The following is a 17266-nucleotide window of genomic DNA, read 5'->3' on the forward strand; positions in this document are numbered from 1 at the left end:
GAAAGTGGAAGATCATGGTGAAACCATTTCCAAGTCTTGCGGAGACTTGGTTAACCGTCCACCAACTACTTTGCTAACTCCTTCAACCGTTGCACGACTTAATCACATTCTCATCGTGGATGAATCCACGTGCCGTAGGCCGCCAGACCAAAATCCTAATTGATATCCCCCATTTGTGACGTGATTGATGTCTCACGAACCGTGGAGTCTGCATGTCAGACGTGTGTTTAATTAGTCACGTTGAATGATTTAGACAATGAGTCTAGGTTTTGTTGAATTGAGCATGAATGACGAATTTCTCAGTGGAACACTCGAGTAACTGAGCAAGTGTTTCTCGACGAATTACTGGATATTGATGGTTGGACCAATATTCAAGCAATTGAGCAAGTATTGTGAATTACTGAATATTGATAGTTGGGCAATTGAGCAAGTCGACGAATTACTGAAAAATTACTGAATATTGATAATTGGATCAATATTCGAGCAATTGAGCAAGTATTGCTCAATTCGACGAATTATTTATTGGTGATGTGACCCAATAAAATATTAATTACGGTATATTACCAAATATTATACAATTAATCCGCGTGTTGTTTGCTGGATCAACATAAATTTATTTGGTGTGTGAACATGCTCAGAATGATGATTTGTTGAGCGTTTGTTCAAAACCCTAGTTTTTGATCGATTGTTCGTTAATTGGTGGATCGCTGAAAATAGGTCGAGTGAGAGAGGACCGACCACGTGGAATTATGGACGTCCATGTGGTGCCCGAGCGCTTGAGTAAGCGTGCACCAGAGTTGGTGAAAGAATGATGATTAAATGCTGGTTTCATCATTTACTGAAATAGTGCTCGTCTAATAAAATATAATTTATGGATGAGTGAGGGACCGTCCAAGAAGGCATGGAACCATCCCTTGAGGGTGTGAGACCAGCTGATGGTCGATTGAGAAAATTCCAAGTTGTTTGGAAAGATCTTGGACAAAATATGAGTAATTGCGCAAATTTGGTCAAAATTAGGAAAATGTGTGGGACCGTCTTTGTACAAGCCCTAGGGACGACCCTGGTCGGTCAAGAGGGCATGCACGTGTTACCATGGTATCCATGTTTCCGTACTGAGACTTTCAGCATTTTCTGATGTGCGTTCGAGCAACATTGTGAATTTTCAGAAGAGTTTCATCTTGACTGAAATTCTTGATTTTTGCTGGAATGAGCATGTATGCTCAATTGATCAATATTTTATAAATATCAAAATAAAAATATTTTAATATTATTTTCGTGAGTAGCCTAGTCGGTCTTGTGACCATGTTGACTTTTGGCTTTTTCATGGTTTGAGCAATATTTGAGAAAATATGGAGAAACCATGATTTTTGCTGAAACAGGGAAGTTTCACAAGATGAGAGAAATAATAATTTATGAAAGATTAGGGATTGCAAGGTGTGGGACCAGCCACGGCTAGGGCATGGCCGTCCGGCTAAGTTGCTCGGTCCCGTGACTCCTTTCCCTATTTTATATTATTATTTTTCATGAAACCACGAAAATATGGAGAAACCATGAGTTTTTCTCAAACAAGGAAAGTTATTAGAATGGAGGAGTCTTCATGGGTTCATGAAAACAACAAAAATAAGGAAAATAATGGAGGAAGCATGGGACCGGCCACGGCTAAGGCATGGCCGGTGGGCCTTGCCCATGGGCGCTTCTCCATTATTTTAATGTTATTATTTTATCTCTCCTGTTTTGTGCGGGATTCCTCATTTGTCCATATTTTGGATGCTCGTTCGTGCATTTGGGTGCTCGTTCGTGCATCATGGTTGAGTACACTTGCACTATTTTATGAGACTCACTCAGGAATAGCCCAGATGCCCGATTTCTGAGTATTTATTAATAATTTATGAAATTCAGTGGAGAATGATTCATGAAATTGAGCAATAAAAGTGAGTAGTTTATTATTATCAATTCATAGGATCAGTCGTGGATTCGACCATGAATTCGGAATAATAATAAAATAAGTATTACCATTCCATGGGATCGTGGATTCGACCACAGAATCAGAGTAATAAGATTTGTGGTGATATTACCATTTCATGAGATCAGCCGTGGATTCAACCATGAAATAGGAGTAATATATCTTACCATTTCATGAGATCAAGCCGTGGATTCGATCATGAAATCGGAGCAATACATTTATCTATTACCATTCCATAGAACCATTCGTGAGTTTGACCATGGAATAGGAGCAATAAGATAAGATAGATTATTTTCTAGGAATCCAGTGGTGGATGTCACGGTAGAATTACTCTATTGCAGAAGGGATATTAGCCAGTTAAAGCGTCATACCCATTCTGAGGTGCATAGTCAGGAAACAACGGATGTTTGCCGAAGTCCCGAAGACGTTATTGCTCTCAATCTTACGGAGAACCGCCAGGGTCTACACACGGTCTCTCTATATAGTCATGGAACAGTGAGTGTCACCGACGTCCTGAAGGCATTATTGCTCTCAATCTTACGGATAACCGCCCGATGTTCTTCCATGTAGAGGGGGGTCTCTCTCATGTAGTCAGGGAACAATGAGTGTCACCGACGTCCTGAAGGTGTTATTGCTCTCAATCTTACAGAGAACCTCCCAATTATGTTATTCTACATAGAGGGCATGATGAAATGTGAGGTATCGAATGCTCATCTAGTGGAGGCCTTCCGAAATGCATAATCATCATGGTTTCGTAAAATATGAATCGTCACATGCCTGAAAGCCGTGTCATAACATGTATCATGATTTTACGGTTTTGACCTTTGTTGAAAATCCACCATCTACAAACATCAATGGAGAAAGCAGAGTGAACATCACAAGGATAGCGCATGGTTTCAAAAATATTGAACCGTATGATCTCCTTATCAAATTCCATAGTGAGTGCCCCACTATCAACATCAATCTTCGTCTTTGCAGTTTTCATGAACGGTCTCCCAAGAAGTAACGAAGTAGATGAACAATTATCTCAATTGTGCATATCCACAATGTAAAAATCAACCGGAAAGAGTAACTGATTCACTTGAACTAACACATCCTCCACGGCTCCCTTAGGATAAATATTGGACTTGTTAGCCAATTGAATAGTGATCTTTGACTCTTTCAAAGGTCCAAGATTCAAAGAATTATAAACATTGGCTGACATAACACTTATGGAAGCTCCCAAATCAAGCAAAGCACGCTCAAATCGTCGGTTACCAATGATAACCGGATAGGGATGGCCATGGGGCGGGTTTGGAGCGGTTATGCCAATCCCAGTCACTGCCCCGTTCATAAAAAAAAACATACCCGCGCCGTTACCCACATGAATTGGGGCGAGGCGGGTATGGGGAATATCCGTATGGGGTGGGTTTCCCATGGGTTACCCGTAACACGGTGTTAATACATAAATTAAATTTATAATCGAAACTTAAATATGAGTCAAACAAAAATAATAACATAATAAATAACGCATCCCAAAATTTTAAATTCAGAAATTTATCTTAAAGTGAACCAAAGAATCTTTAAATGACTTATTAGTTTTTCTACTTTTTCCTTTCTCATTCTATCTTCGTACATGTTAACCATTTCTTTATCTGTATCATTTTCACTATTTTAACTTTTAGAGAATATGTTTGATCACAACAAAGAAGCGACAGTAATGAATATACAAGAATGATCAAGAATATAATAAATGGAAGAGAGCTTGACTAAGTAGTAGAATTATAAAATTCGATACAAATTATTGCATAAAAGTATAAACCCTTATAATATGAAAGCTACGGGCGGGTATGGGGCGGGGACCTTGAATCCCATCCCCACCCCATCCCCATAGCTTAGGTTTCGGGTATTACCCATACCCGACCCCATCTCCATTTGTGCGGGTAAAACCCTACCCAAACGGGGTGGGTACCCACGGGGATGGGTTTGGGTGGGGCAAATGGCCATCCCGATAACCGGAACTGTGAAACCGCCAGGATCTTCACACTTTATAGGCATCTTCTTAAGTAACATAGTTGTAGCACTTTCGCCCACCTGAGTAATCTCATTAGCAATCAACGTATCCTTCCTTGTCCATAAATCCTTCAAAACCTTGGCATACCTGGGTACAGTTCTGATGGCCTCAATAAATGGAATGTTGATGTGTATCTTGCTGAAAATATCCATGATCTCCTTGTTTTGAGATTCTTTCTTGGATTTGGCAAAACGACTAGGAAAAGAAGGTGGTATGGTAAAAGTGGGAACCGTGTCCTTAAGTTGGCCGATTGAGGTTGGCTTTTCCTTTGGCACGGTTTCCGCCTCTACTTCCTGTTAGAAAATTGATCGATCGAACTCGCATGCGTTGATATCTCAAGCATGTTTGTCAATGTTAGTGATCAAAACTATAAGTCTTGATTTCTAGTCTACTATAGCTAAGGTCTCGGACTAGGATAGAAAGTGTAGTTGAGCTTAAGAACTCCATGGAAATCATCATACAAGATAAAGGACTACTCAAGGAACTGGTGGATCTTCATCGACTAAAATGTATGTGGAGACTTGAACTTATCTATCACTCAAAAGTCTATTTATATCCTATCTTAAGACAAAAGTCATTTTGCTATATAGACTTAGATTATACACATTTGGTATTTCGAGCCGAGTTTACCTCGCCTATCTGTTTATCGAAATATGTGTTGGTAAAGCTTTCGCTTTAGCCAAGTTCATCTTTACCTAGTGACGAAAGTCATGTTATGTTTCAATCACTTTGAAAATTGCTCTGACGAAAAATGGTTTGTGAATAACAACTATGTAATGTTCTCTGAGAATGTTTCAATGATTGAAATGAGAGTTTAGACTATATAACCATTTGGAGGATATAAGCATTACTGTGTATACACATATATGTATAACTCCTTATTGCTTGAACCAAAGTTTGCGAACTTTGTTAATCAAGTGAACCGGAGTAGTGCGTGAGCTAAGTCCGCGAACCCGTGAAGTTCTCAAACCCGAGAATTTCTACTGGAGTTTGTGAACTCCATCCGGGAACTTAAGTCCGCGAACCCAGTCCGCGAACTTGAGTAGGTTATGTATAAAAACTATGTTTAGTGAACTTATCTTTATAAGCTAAGGAATGCAATTGCAAACCGTGGATATAGAGTTCATGAACCGATTCATGTTAATCAAATCGTTTTTGCTACAATTGTGTCTTGTGTAGTACATAAGATTTCCTTGCAATTGAACAACTCTGTAACTAGTTCATTTTGAGTCATTTGAACTAGTTATGGTGAAGAAGAATATGGTTGATATGAAAGTAATCATATGGCTAACCATTTGGTTAACTATAGTTGAACCAACTAATGTACAAGTTTGGGTATGGTTACACAAGCCCAGGAACGTGCATTGCATTTGTGTATAACAAGCTATGTTTTTGATCTAACGGTTGATAAATATTATCTTGAATCCAAATCAGGTTTTCATCTAACGGTGAATATTGAATGCTTTGTTACCAAGCTAACATTGATTGCAAACCCTGATTTGAAAGACTATATAAGGGAGAACCCTAGCAACTGGGAAACCTAATCCCCACACATTCTATGTGATACTAGTTGTGCTAATCTAGAGTCAATTTTCCTTTAACCTTTGGTTTCTTCTTATAAACCAGGTTAACGACTTAAAGACTTCATTGGGATTGTGAAGCCAGACCGATACTACTTTTCTTGTAGTTGTGTGATCTGGTCTTGCTGTTTCTATCGTACGAGTACAATTGTAATAATTGGCTTGATATTTCTATCTCCGATAGGCAAGATAAAAACTAATCACAAACATCTTCGTCTCATCGTTTGTGATTCCACAATATCTTTTTTCGCTGCGTCGATTAATAATATTGTGAGGTGATTGATAATACTATGTTGTTCTTCGGGAATATAAGTCCAATTTATCAATTGGTTCCTGTTCACCTTGATTTATCAAAAGACGGAACAAAACTCGTAGGTATATTCGTGGGAGACAGATTTATCTATTAGACTTTTCTGTGTGATACAGATTTGTTTATTAAAGTCTTCGACTTTGGGTCGTAGCAACTCTTAGTTGTGGGTGAGATCAGCTAAGGGAATCAAGTACGTAATATCCTGCTGGGATCAGAGACGTATGAGCATAACTGTACCTTGGATCAATGTGAGATTGGTTGGGGTTCAATTACAGTCCAGACCGAAGTTAGTTTGGAGTAGGCTAGTGTCTGTAGCTGCTTAATACAGTGTGTGTTCAATATGGACTAGGTCCCGGGGGTTTTCTGCATTTGCGGTTTCCTCGTTAACAAAATTCTGGTGTCTGTGTTATTTCTTTTCCGCATTATATTTTGTTATATAATTGAAATATCACAGGTTGTGTGTTGTTCAATCAATTAGAATATCTGACCTTTTGGTTGTTGATTTAAATTGATTGACACTTGGATATTGGTCTTTGGTACCATCCAGGTTATCTATCTAGTATTTGATAAAGACTCGCATGTTTCTATTTGCTTGAGTATATATCAAATCAAGAGATTGAGATATAAACTATTTGATATACTTTTTATCTGGATTGAGTCTGAGTGTCTAGTTGATTCTCTAGAAAGTATATTAGAGTTTGTCCATACAGATTGCTAAGCGAAATATTGGGTGTGGTTGTTAGACCCCCGCTTTTTCACTTCCTTTTCAATATCGTCATTTGGTATACGTACTGCTCCTGTATCCAGATTAGAACCTTGTTGTTGTGGATCCTCAACTTGTCTTCCACTTCTTAGAGTTACTGCATTAACATGTTCTCTTGGGTTCACAAAAGGTTGTGATGGCAACTTTGTTTAAGCTTGCGATTTCATTTGATTCATATCTGTCGCCATTTTGCCCATCTGAGTTTGTAAATCTCTGATAGTGTTATCAGTTTTCAACTGATTTTGATCGACTTTCTGTATGAACTGTCAGTTTTCTACATGAATTGATCAGTTTTATGCTGACTTTGTTGAAATATTGATGAAAGACTTTGCATCATGGTAATCATCTTCTCAGAGGCGTCCTCCTTTAGAGCTTGCTGTTGTGGTTGGAATTGTTGTTGAAAACCACCTTGTCTTGCATATGGACTAGAAAATGCTACTTTCTTGTTAGCATAACTGAAATTAGGGTGATCTTTCCAACCTGAATTATAAGTATTAGAGTAGGGATCATACCTTTGCCTCTGATTTGGAAATACAGCGTTCACCTGTTCGGCCTCTTCTTCATAAGAAGGAATGAGCACGGCTGCCATCCCATCATAAAAATACTGCACTATGAGTTGCTCACTGATTTAGTGGTGTGGACAGCTAGACAATAACTTCTTGTACCGTTCCCAATAGTCGTAAAGAATTTCACCAACAATTCGCTCAATTCCACTTATTGCTTTACTAATAGTTTCTGCTTTGGAAGAGGGAAAGTACTTTTCTAAAAACACTTTTTGCTTCTTCCGTGGAATCTGTCAAAGGAAAAGGAAAAGCTGTAAGTAAAGCTCTGTCTTTGTCAGTCCCAGTTGGCTTCAAACTTGTCAAGCTATGTTGAAATAATAGCAAGTGTTTATTCGGATCATCTCCAGGTAGCCCTTTAAACTTCGGCAACCAATGTATCAACTGAGATTTGAGTTCAATAGAATTATCAAAGTCGATGCAAAGCTTTTTTTGATCAAAAGATGGAGATGTTAGATCTTTGAGCGTCTTCCTTGGAGGAGGAGGTGGTGGAGGATCTATCTCGTTGTCTGTATTAACCATCTCTTCTGTAGAGGGTTCTCGTTGCAAGCACTGACGTGCTTGTAGTACCGTTCCTTTGCGAGTTTGAATACCACACCTCAAATAATCCCAATCTTTCGGTGCCAGAGATTAATCATCTGAAACCACAAATCTAGAAAACGAAATTAAAAACTACAAATTAATTCTAAAAACAATAATAATAAAACTAAAAGAAATAACAACTAAAGCTACCGACTGTTCCCCGGCAGCGACGCCAAAATTTGATGTGTGTCGTGAGTGCAATCAAATAAATAATCTTATTTGCACATAATTAACTGGTAATATAATGGAAGTAAGGATCGTTCCCACGAAGAGCAGTGAGTTTTAGTTGTCAAAGTGTCACAAAGGTGGGGGGGTTTTGTTTTAGATTATTGAACAAAATAAATAATCAAAGCAAATAAAGTTGTATTGTAATCAATAGAGAGAGATATGATCGAGGAATCCTTCTTCGTTAATAAACCGTCAATGAGCTATTATAGTTGCCTACTCGTCATTAATCATAGACTATCACCAACCGTAGAATAACAGCTAGATCAGTGCTATCCCCTAAATTCCTTATATCACTAGATACGGAAGTTCTAGCCTACCAGATTCTATTCAATGGACCACCAAGTAGTAGATCACTCAAGGTGTAATCCAATTGAATGCTTTATCTTTTGTCAATTTATAGGTTGATCCTACTAGTTAGACTCTTAGATCAAGGTCCACTTTTTAGTGTTGTTTATACACACAACGCTCCACAGAATCCCTCTGCAAGGTTTTGTGTTCTCTACTTGTGTACAAGTTATTCGACGATTACTTATCTCCTAACTTAATACTAGCAATAAATTGAATCAACAAATCAATTTAGTTGGCCACCTAAACAATCTATAAATCAATCATAAATATTCAAATAGTATAAACAAACGATAATCATATGAAGAACTTCAAAGTAGATTAATATAATAACTCAAATCTTGTTTACAACTTAGAATTCATCCTCAATCAATAGGTGTTTAGCTACTCATGGATGTAGAAACATCCATGATATACATATGAGAAAAGTAAAGAGATAACGTTACGATTGATAATCGCTCCGTATGATGTTTCTTCTCTCCAAACCCTAAAAATTTCGTGACCTAATGATGTCATAACCTAATACCTTTTTATAGGTTTGCATTGCTTGGTATTCACGTATTGGGTTCGGTTCAAGAATCCGACCCAAAATAACGAAAATAACGTTCCCAAACGTGCCCTTAGGCCTTCCAAGGAGTTTATACACGTTTTCTACCACCTAAGTTTACGAATCCAGTCCGCAAACTTCAAATTCCAGCAGAAATTTTAGGAATTAAGTCTGCGAACTCGGTATGCGAACCTAGTTCGCGGACTTCACTGTCTTTGTATTCAATAAAAGCTTGTTTTGTCCACAACTTCTTCATCCGAACTCGGAATGACCTCATTATTTTTGCATTCTTTTTATCTTTCAATTCTCTTCATATGATGATGATAAATCCTTAATTTGAATGAGTTGATATCGGTGTTTGGTCCTTCTCTTGATTTTGAGCGTTTTGCTCCTTTTCGTCGCACTTCTTCTACTTCTCTTGGACTTTGGCACTTGGATACTTGGAATACTTCTCTTCCTAGATCTTTTCAGCACTTTGTAGCTCCTTTGTGGATGATTCACCTAATAGAGTCAAACAATAGAAAACAAGAGTAATAATACGAAAATATGCAATAATAATAGTTAAAACAAGTATGGAATGGACACTAAAATCATATGAATTATGCACTTATAAGGGATGGAGTATGATATTGAGGAGGTGAACACCAGCGATCTGGACTCTGATGCTACAACAGATAAAGCAAGGACGGAGGCATATTATGACAGGAAATTGAAGGGGAGGTTTGAGTTTGAACTGTTAAATCCCAAGATTTATGCAAGGACAATGCGTGATGGGGAGAGTAGCAGTGATAGTGAGGAGACTCTAGAAGATGAGACCGATGAGGATCAGGATGGAAGTGATGTTGATGATGTTGAGAGTACTCCATCGTCTGTCGACACATCTCATGCACCTTATGATAGTGCAGATGAGTGGTTCCGAGAAAAGGACGATTGGGATTCTGATGATGATGACTATTAGTCGTCTCTTCACAAGTACTGGGATTAGCCAAATCTTCAATGTTAGAGAAGATTTTGAAGATGGTAAACAAGTTTTTTGCACAAATGTAATTCCAACACTTTTTCTCGTTCCTCCTAAGTCTCCTACAGGTGGTGATGGATTTAAGGTAGTTGCTTTTCTCTATACGGACGGTTTTTGCTTTCTTTTGTTGGTGCAGGTGATGTGAATAGGAAAGGATGTTGGATTTGGTATTTTGATAGGTTTTTGTAGTGGGTTTCTGGTTTTTGTGGTCATGAAAAGATCGGATTTTTTTTGGTTGTTAGTATCCGAGTGTTTAATGAACAAGAAAATATTGTTATTGCTTATGGTGTTGGTATAGTGGTTAGAATGAAATTTTTTGTTTACAGAAGCACATATGATGTGATGATTAGGAGCTCTGTTTAGGATGTTCAACTGGGTGTTGATAGAGTTGTAATGAACTTTCTTAATACCAGTTTTTCCTTGTGTAAAATCAATTGAATGAACAATCTTAATGTTGCTAAACAGAGTTTTTCTTGAATTTAATCTTGAGATTATATGTTTCGAAGTCTTGTAGATAATATTGTAAATGCAATAATCACAAACAGTGAGCAAACAAAGGAGGATTGAGTGAATGAAGGTAGAAATCAGGTAAGTTTGTGAGGAGATAGTGGGAAACATTCAGGAGAAATTGAGAGGAAGAATTGCTGAGAATCAATGGGTTGTAAATGAGAAATTGTTGTCACTAGATTGAAGTACAACTCTCTAATCACTGATATCCCTGAAATGTCTCAATCCCATGAATTCGTAACTGCAGTTGTTCAAATTCTCTATGGATATTTGCACTCCAAATAATTTTTTAATCCACATCCAGAATTCGCAAACAGCCAACCCAAATCTCATATATCAATTTGTTGTAGTCTTTATTCTCGTCTTCATACATTGCCCATACAGCCAACACGCTAAAACCCTCAAATCCATTTATGTTGTTGTCACTGCTACCACCAGAAATTGCAATTCTCTATCAAGTCCAAGTTGCGCATTCCCGGTTCACTTAGCTCAGATGCTCCACTGGCTTCTATTTTTTGCAGTGAACATCATTCCCGTCTCATTTAACTTCAAAACACCATATGAATCTCGACCAACAACCCCCAAAAGTCTAATCTGATTCGTAAACTGCACCATGGCCATGGACGAACTCCAACTTATGTATACATTGGATAAAAAAATTAATTTCAACTAGAACTCATCACTGCCTTAATTATGAAATCGGAGGACATCAAAACAACACTAGTAATTGACGCCAAAAATGGGTCAAACCAATCTCAGACACCACCGATCCATACCAGCTCAACCTCCACTCGTTGCTGTTGAGAAATTGGAAAAATTGCATTGAATCTCAACCCCAAACATTTCCTTCTTCAGTCTTCAATTCTATGTCGAGAATCTCTAAAATTCTGACCATCGCTTCAACTGAAATTGACCCAATTTTAGCTTGTAATACGAACCCCTAAATACCATTGTTTTTTAGAAGAGACTTTACTGCCATCTTCAATTCCATGTCTCAATTCTATCGAGAACCGCGAAGTAGACACAATTCCAGTTTTCACCAAAAACCCGTCGACACATAACTGAAACGAAGCTTCACTCCTTCTCCATTTACGTCTCATAACTGCAACCTGTTGTTTCTATTCCACCATAGATTTAGAAGGTAAAGTTAATTTCATTTGAGTCTCCTAGTAGAAATATTCGGTGAATACCCATCTGAGTTAATGGCTTGCTTGTAGCAGCAACAGCTAGGGCACAGGTCTTGGTGTTGTTGAGAAGAGGAAGACTAAATGAACTCGACCTAGATTGTGAATATGTGATAAGTATAAAAGGGTTTTCAAGGGTAAACATGTAAAACCCGACACATTTTTTTAACAAGTCAACGAGAAAAACCAAACCCGCGGATCCTAACGGATAAATTAATGATAGTAGCATTAAATAAATCTTGAAAAAAAAAAACGGTGGCATTTTATTAAACCGAAAAACCAAAGCCTGTCGAGATCGTCTGTGCCACTGCTTGTGTGTGCCCTATGTGCCATACCAATAGAAACACGCCACATCATTCCTCTCATTAACCATGACTAACTAAATAGATTTTCTATTTATACAACACTAATCGATTAGGAAAGATAATTAATTAGTTAAAGAAGATATTACAAATCCAAGAGAAAATACTGTGTTTCTATTGGTGTGGCACATAGGGCACACCCAAGCAGTGGCACAGACGATCTGGACCCCTTAAAAGAAGTGGACAATTTTTTTTTTAATTACTTCGTAATAACACTATTATAACTTTAACTTATCTGGTAAACCTCAAATAATTTGAGTAACGCCAGGAAAATTAAGGACCTAGCCGGACTTTAGCTTTATCATTACTAACTAACTTGACCAAACTGTATAACAATTCACCTGTTGAATTTCTTTTAAAACCCTAGAGCCTAAAAACCCTTACATCTACTTTTAAAAACTTAAAAAAATCCCTTGTTAAATTTGGTTAATTTTGCTTTAACAACCTTTTTCATTTTTCCTCTCCCATTTTGATTTTCTCCTTCTTATACTTTTCCCATAAACAACAAATCTTGATTTCACTTTCACTTTGGAAGGGAGAGAAGAAACCTTAGAAGTTTTTTTTTTTTTTTTCCAGAAATGGCTACTCTTCTTAACATCACAAATGCCAGCCAACTAATATCATCTCCATCAATTTCATTAGGGTTTGCAAAGAATAACTTCTGTAAAGATGTTTATCAAATGGGTTTCTCTTCAAAAGCTCGTTCAAGACGTAGAAATGACTTTGGTGTTTGCTGTTCTGCTTCTTCATTTTCTGCAATGGAGTCTGCTAAGATTAAAGTTATTGGTGTTGGTGGTGGAGGAAATAATGCAGTTAACAGGATGATTGGTAGTGGATTACAGGTGCATTTTCGGCAAACCCACCATTTTCTTATTTCATCAGTTTTTGTTTGAATTTGATAATCAGCACTGTTTGTTCGTGTTACTGCAATTGACTAATTGAGGGCATCTTTTTCTTGCTAATTCGTTCCATAATTTTAGTGGAATTGTAGAGCATGTAACCAGATTTAATTTGTTTACCGACATTTCAGAATTAAGTAAAGTTTACAGAAAAAATGTTACTTCCTAGTTTGACATGTCTAGGACATGCTGTAAGTTGGGGTTTCTGAACTGTTACTTCTCTTGGATTGTGTAGTTTTAAGGATGTTTTATAGAACTCTGATTGTGGTTTGAATTGTGAAACTATGTACCTATGCGACAGACATTTAATTGGTTCTGTAATACATGATGATTGAGCTAGTTACAATGTTGTAAACAAATATCTATGCAAGTTTAATGCTCTTCTAAGCTGTATAAAATAGCATCCTTAATTAGAAAAAGCATTAACGTAATCTTCTTCTTTTGATGTCAGGGTATCGAGTTCTATGCCATAAACACAGATTCTCAATCTTTGTTACAATCTGCCACTAAGAACCCACTTCAAATTGGAGAGCTTTTGACTCGTGGATTAGGTTTGGCGCTCTTCCATTATGAATTTTTGTATACGCTGTTAAGTCCACAGCTTTGTGTATATGTATCGTTTGTTCCTTGGGGACATCCAATAAAACATGTATATATGTATCTTTTACTATTTATGTAATTATATCTCCGTGGAATAAGGTGAAACTAGTATAGTGGGATGAAAGAAACAAACATAAGAAAGAGTCCAAGTGGTAGGAGTTGTCTTTTTTATGGTTTACACAACAAATCAAGATTAGCCTGATTGCTAGGATTATTAGTAATCAGGAATAAGGTCTGGTTATGGATAAATCATGCATTAAAAATTTAGTTTAAGGTTAATACTAATTAACGTTAAAAAAATATGAGGTGTCCCGTGCAGCCAAGGTGTCTCTTTAACTCGTGATGGAAAGGTTAGCGAGACATGTGGCAAGCATGGTTAGGTCTCTATTAGCCTCTTGTATCTCCATCATTCAAGCAAGTGGGAATAGAAGTTGAAGTCCGTGTCTAAAATCAATTCTTTGAGCTTATTAGTAATCTGTTCATCTGGGTTTCCTGCCGTTTGTGACAGTATATGATGGTTTTTCTATTTCTACAGATACAATAGGGTATGTATGTTCTATAAATAGATGCGATTTTGATTCTCATGAAGTGCTGTCATTGTGTTGTAGTGTATGTTAAATACTAGAGTTGTGTTGTAGTGTTTGTTAAATACTAGATTATTTGTTTCAGCACAAAGTATTGATTCATAATCATGTTTAAGTTAAAGTTTTGATGATATGAATCTGAAATACCAACAGGAGGGACTAGCTGGTTTACTGTAAATAGGTATTTGTTATCCGTTTGATGGAAATTACTTAATAGAGATGCAGGTACTGGTGGTAATCCTCTTCTTGGAGAACAGGCTGCAGAGGAATCAAAAGAAGCTATCGCAGGTGCTCTCAAGGGATCAGATCTTGTGTTTATAACAGCAGGCATGGGTGGAGGAACTGGTTCTGGTGCTGCCCCAGTTGTTGCTCAGATAGCAAAAGAAGCAGGTTATTTGACTGTCGGTGTGGTTACCTATCCATTTAGTTTTGAGGGCCGAAAAAGATCTGTTCAGGCAGGTGCCTTTTAGTTTTCATTTGATAAAATCATGCATGCTTATCTTAGATGCACAAACTTTGAATGAAGTTAGCATAAACACAGTTGCCCACATGTATGTGCTACTATCATTTGGAGGAACCTCCTCAAATACCAACGGAGAATAAATTATGGAAGAAGCCAAAGGTTTAAAGGATTATCAGGAAAATGGTAGTTTTGGTCGCACCTATCCCTTGAAGGCCCTGTTAGCCAAATGATTGACATTTTCATATTCTTTTCTCAAGTCATTAAGATAAATTTGAACTATTTTCCACTAGGGCTGTGCTTCCCCAAACACCCTGCATCAAGACCTTAAGACTTTCTAGCTTACTAACCAGATGGTTTCTTTCATTCATGGAGGTTTGACTTGATACATGTCAATTAGGACTTCTAGCAGACAGCTTCCTAAAGGAGATGTGCAGTGCATTCCCCTCACGACATTTTTTAACGATGTGATCCTAAGCACCCGAAAGTAGAATATGTCGGTCCTACAAAAAACAGATAAAAAGATTTAGTGAGAGGTTGCACCATGCATCCCCATTGGGGAGCTGACTGTTAGCATTCCTCCCAGTATCATGCAAGTTTTTCAACACTTTTGCCATTGAAAGCTAGAGGTTTTTATTTTTGTTTGATCAAATTTTCTCTCTTTGACGTTGTATGGAAAATAATGATTGCAGTTCTTATAAGAAGAATTATTGTTTTGGAACCTTCTCTTTGTTTGATTCCTTAAGTTTGTGTCCGTTCTTACTTCATTTTCAGGCATTGGAGGCTATTGAGAAATTGCAAAGAAACGTTGACACCCTTATAATCATACCCAACGACAGACTGTTGGATGTTGCTGATGATCAAACATCTCTTCAGGATGCTTTTCTACTTGCGGATGATGTTTTACGCCAAGGAGTGCAGGGAATTTCTGATATAATCACGGTAAGTGGTCTGTCTCTGTAAGACACAACAACAGTCCTCAGTTGATGAGTATGTGGGTTTTACATTAGTTGTGGCATAACCTCCTGATGTCACTTGAATATTTTACATAAATGAATTGGGTTTATTTAACTTTGCAGATACCTGGACTGGTAAATGTGGACTTTGCAGATGTCAAGGCTGTCATGAAAGATTCTGGAACTGCAATGCTTGGGGTCGGGGTTTCATCTAGTAAAAACCGTGCAGAAGAAGCAGCCGAACAAGCAACTTTGGCACCTCTAATTGGTTCGTCAATTCAATCTGCTACTGGAGTTGTATACAATATAACTGGAGGGAAGGACATGACCTTGCAAGAAGTGAATAGAATCTCCCAGGTACTCGGATTATATTTTTTCACCTTATTTTTTCCATTTGTAACTTTATCTCTTTCACCCCCTAGGAAATTGCTCATCTTGGATCTATGTCCTTTACCTTCTAAAAGCAACTTCTGTTAACCATGTGCTTCGCTGGCATTCTCATATCTCAAAAACTGCAAACTCACAAGCATACTTGAGAAGTAAACCCCGCATTGGTAATATTAGTATCCCATCTTCACCACTTATATCTATTGTGGCAAATATTTTTAGGTTTCTTTATATTTTTTGCTACAGAGATATCCAACTAGAGATGAAGGGGATAAAAAGATAGAGGTACAACTGGTTGTTGGAATTTTTAGACTTCTTAAATTTTAGATTTAACAGTCCCAAAAGCCGTATTGACAGAAATGCTTGGTCTTGGGTAGAGTAGTTCATTAAAAAATGGGGATTGATGAACTTCAGTGAATCATTTTCAGTGGGAAGATATGGTACATTTGTTAAGACAAGGTTGACCCTTTAATAACGAAACATATGCCATTAATCGAGCATTTTAGCTTGTTTTAGGATCCCAATCTCTCATTTGAATTTTATTTTGTTACCAGGCTTGAAATATCTGCTGGACTGATTTCAGAACCAGTTAAATCTCTCATCAGTGTTAGACAAATTATACCTACTGTGCCACTCCTAATAAGATGTTCTTTGATGTACTGTGCAATACTCCCAGGTTGTCACTAGGTTGGCAGATCCATCTGCTAACATAATATTTGGGGCTGTTGTGGATGATGACCGATACAATGGTGAGATTCAAGTGACAATTATTGCAACTGGCTTCTCTCAGTCTTTTCAGAAGACTCTACTGACAGACCCGAGAGCAGCACAGCTCGCTGATAAAGTAATGGCATCCCAAGAAAGCAAGGGAACACCTTTGCCCTTAGAACCAGCCAATGCATAACCTGTTCCACCTCGGTCAACGCGAAGGCTATTCTTTTGACCTCTGCCTGAGTCATAGTATTTTCTTACCTCTCTTTTCTGTGCTTTATCCTTTCCTACTTCTCTTGTCAGTGCTTTTAGGTAGTAAATTTGTATGCGAGGTGAATTTAACAGACCAAGAGATATATGCTACAGATCTGTTTTACATCTTATCAGTTCTTTCTATGTTCTTTATTGTTATTTGCTACATCAATTAACTAATTAAGGCTGAAAAAATATAAATAGATAGTGTGATTTTGTGGATAGGAATATTGTTAAATTTTTTATTATTATAGTTATGTACGTGTAATTCGAAAAATTGATCAAAAGAAATGGTACCGAAGTTTGAACTTTGAACCACAAAAAAGAAAAGAAAACAGGATACAAACAAAGTACTTGCAAGTTAGGCCAAGCACTATGGTAGTGCATTTTGCTTGGCTATGGCCACTTTATAACG

At 37.5% G+C, this 17266-nt stretch overlaps 1 protein-coding gene across 1 annotated transcript; it reads left to right on the forward strand.

Moving 5' to 3' along the window:
* The first annotated feature begins 12353 nt into the window (after positions 1–12353).
* On the forward strand, positions 12354–17075 carry LOC113348499 (cell division protein FtsZ homolog 1, chloroplastic-like). Its single transcript, XM_026592300.1, has 6 exons — positions 12354–12844; positions 13353–13452; positions 14311–14540; positions 15320–15487; positions 15625–15858; positions 16565–17075. The coding sequence occupies exons 1-6, from the start codon at positions 12581–12583 to the stop codon at positions 16790–16792; spliced, it is 1224 nt and encodes a 407-aa protein (XP_026448085.1). The 5' UTR covers positions 12354–12580; the 3' UTR covers positions 16793–17075.
* Positions 17076–17266: the final 191 nt, after the last annotated feature.

Source organism: Papaver somniferum, chromosome 2 (genome assembly GCF_003573695.1).
Source record: "Papaver somniferum cultivar HN1 chromosome 2, ASM357369v1, whole genome shotgun sequence".
Lineage (NCBI taxonomy): Eukaryota > Viridiplantae > Streptophyta > Magnoliopsida > Ranunculales > Papaveraceae > Papaver > Papaver somniferum.

Bases quoted from the DNA above. Each gene is read 5' to 3' on its own strand.
- LOC113348499 (XM_026592300.1), top strand. From the start codon at position 12,581: ATGGCTACTCTTCTTAACATCACAAATGCCAGCCAACTAATATCATCT. The intron at 14,541-15,319 runs GCAGGTGCCTTT...CTTCATTTTCAG, and splicing joins GCCGAAAAAGATCTGTTCAG to GCATTGGAGGCTATTGAGAA. The intron at 15,859-16,564 runs GTACTCGGATTA...CAATACTCCCAG, and splicing joins AAGTGAATAGAATCTCCCAG to GTTGTCACTAGGTTGGCAGA.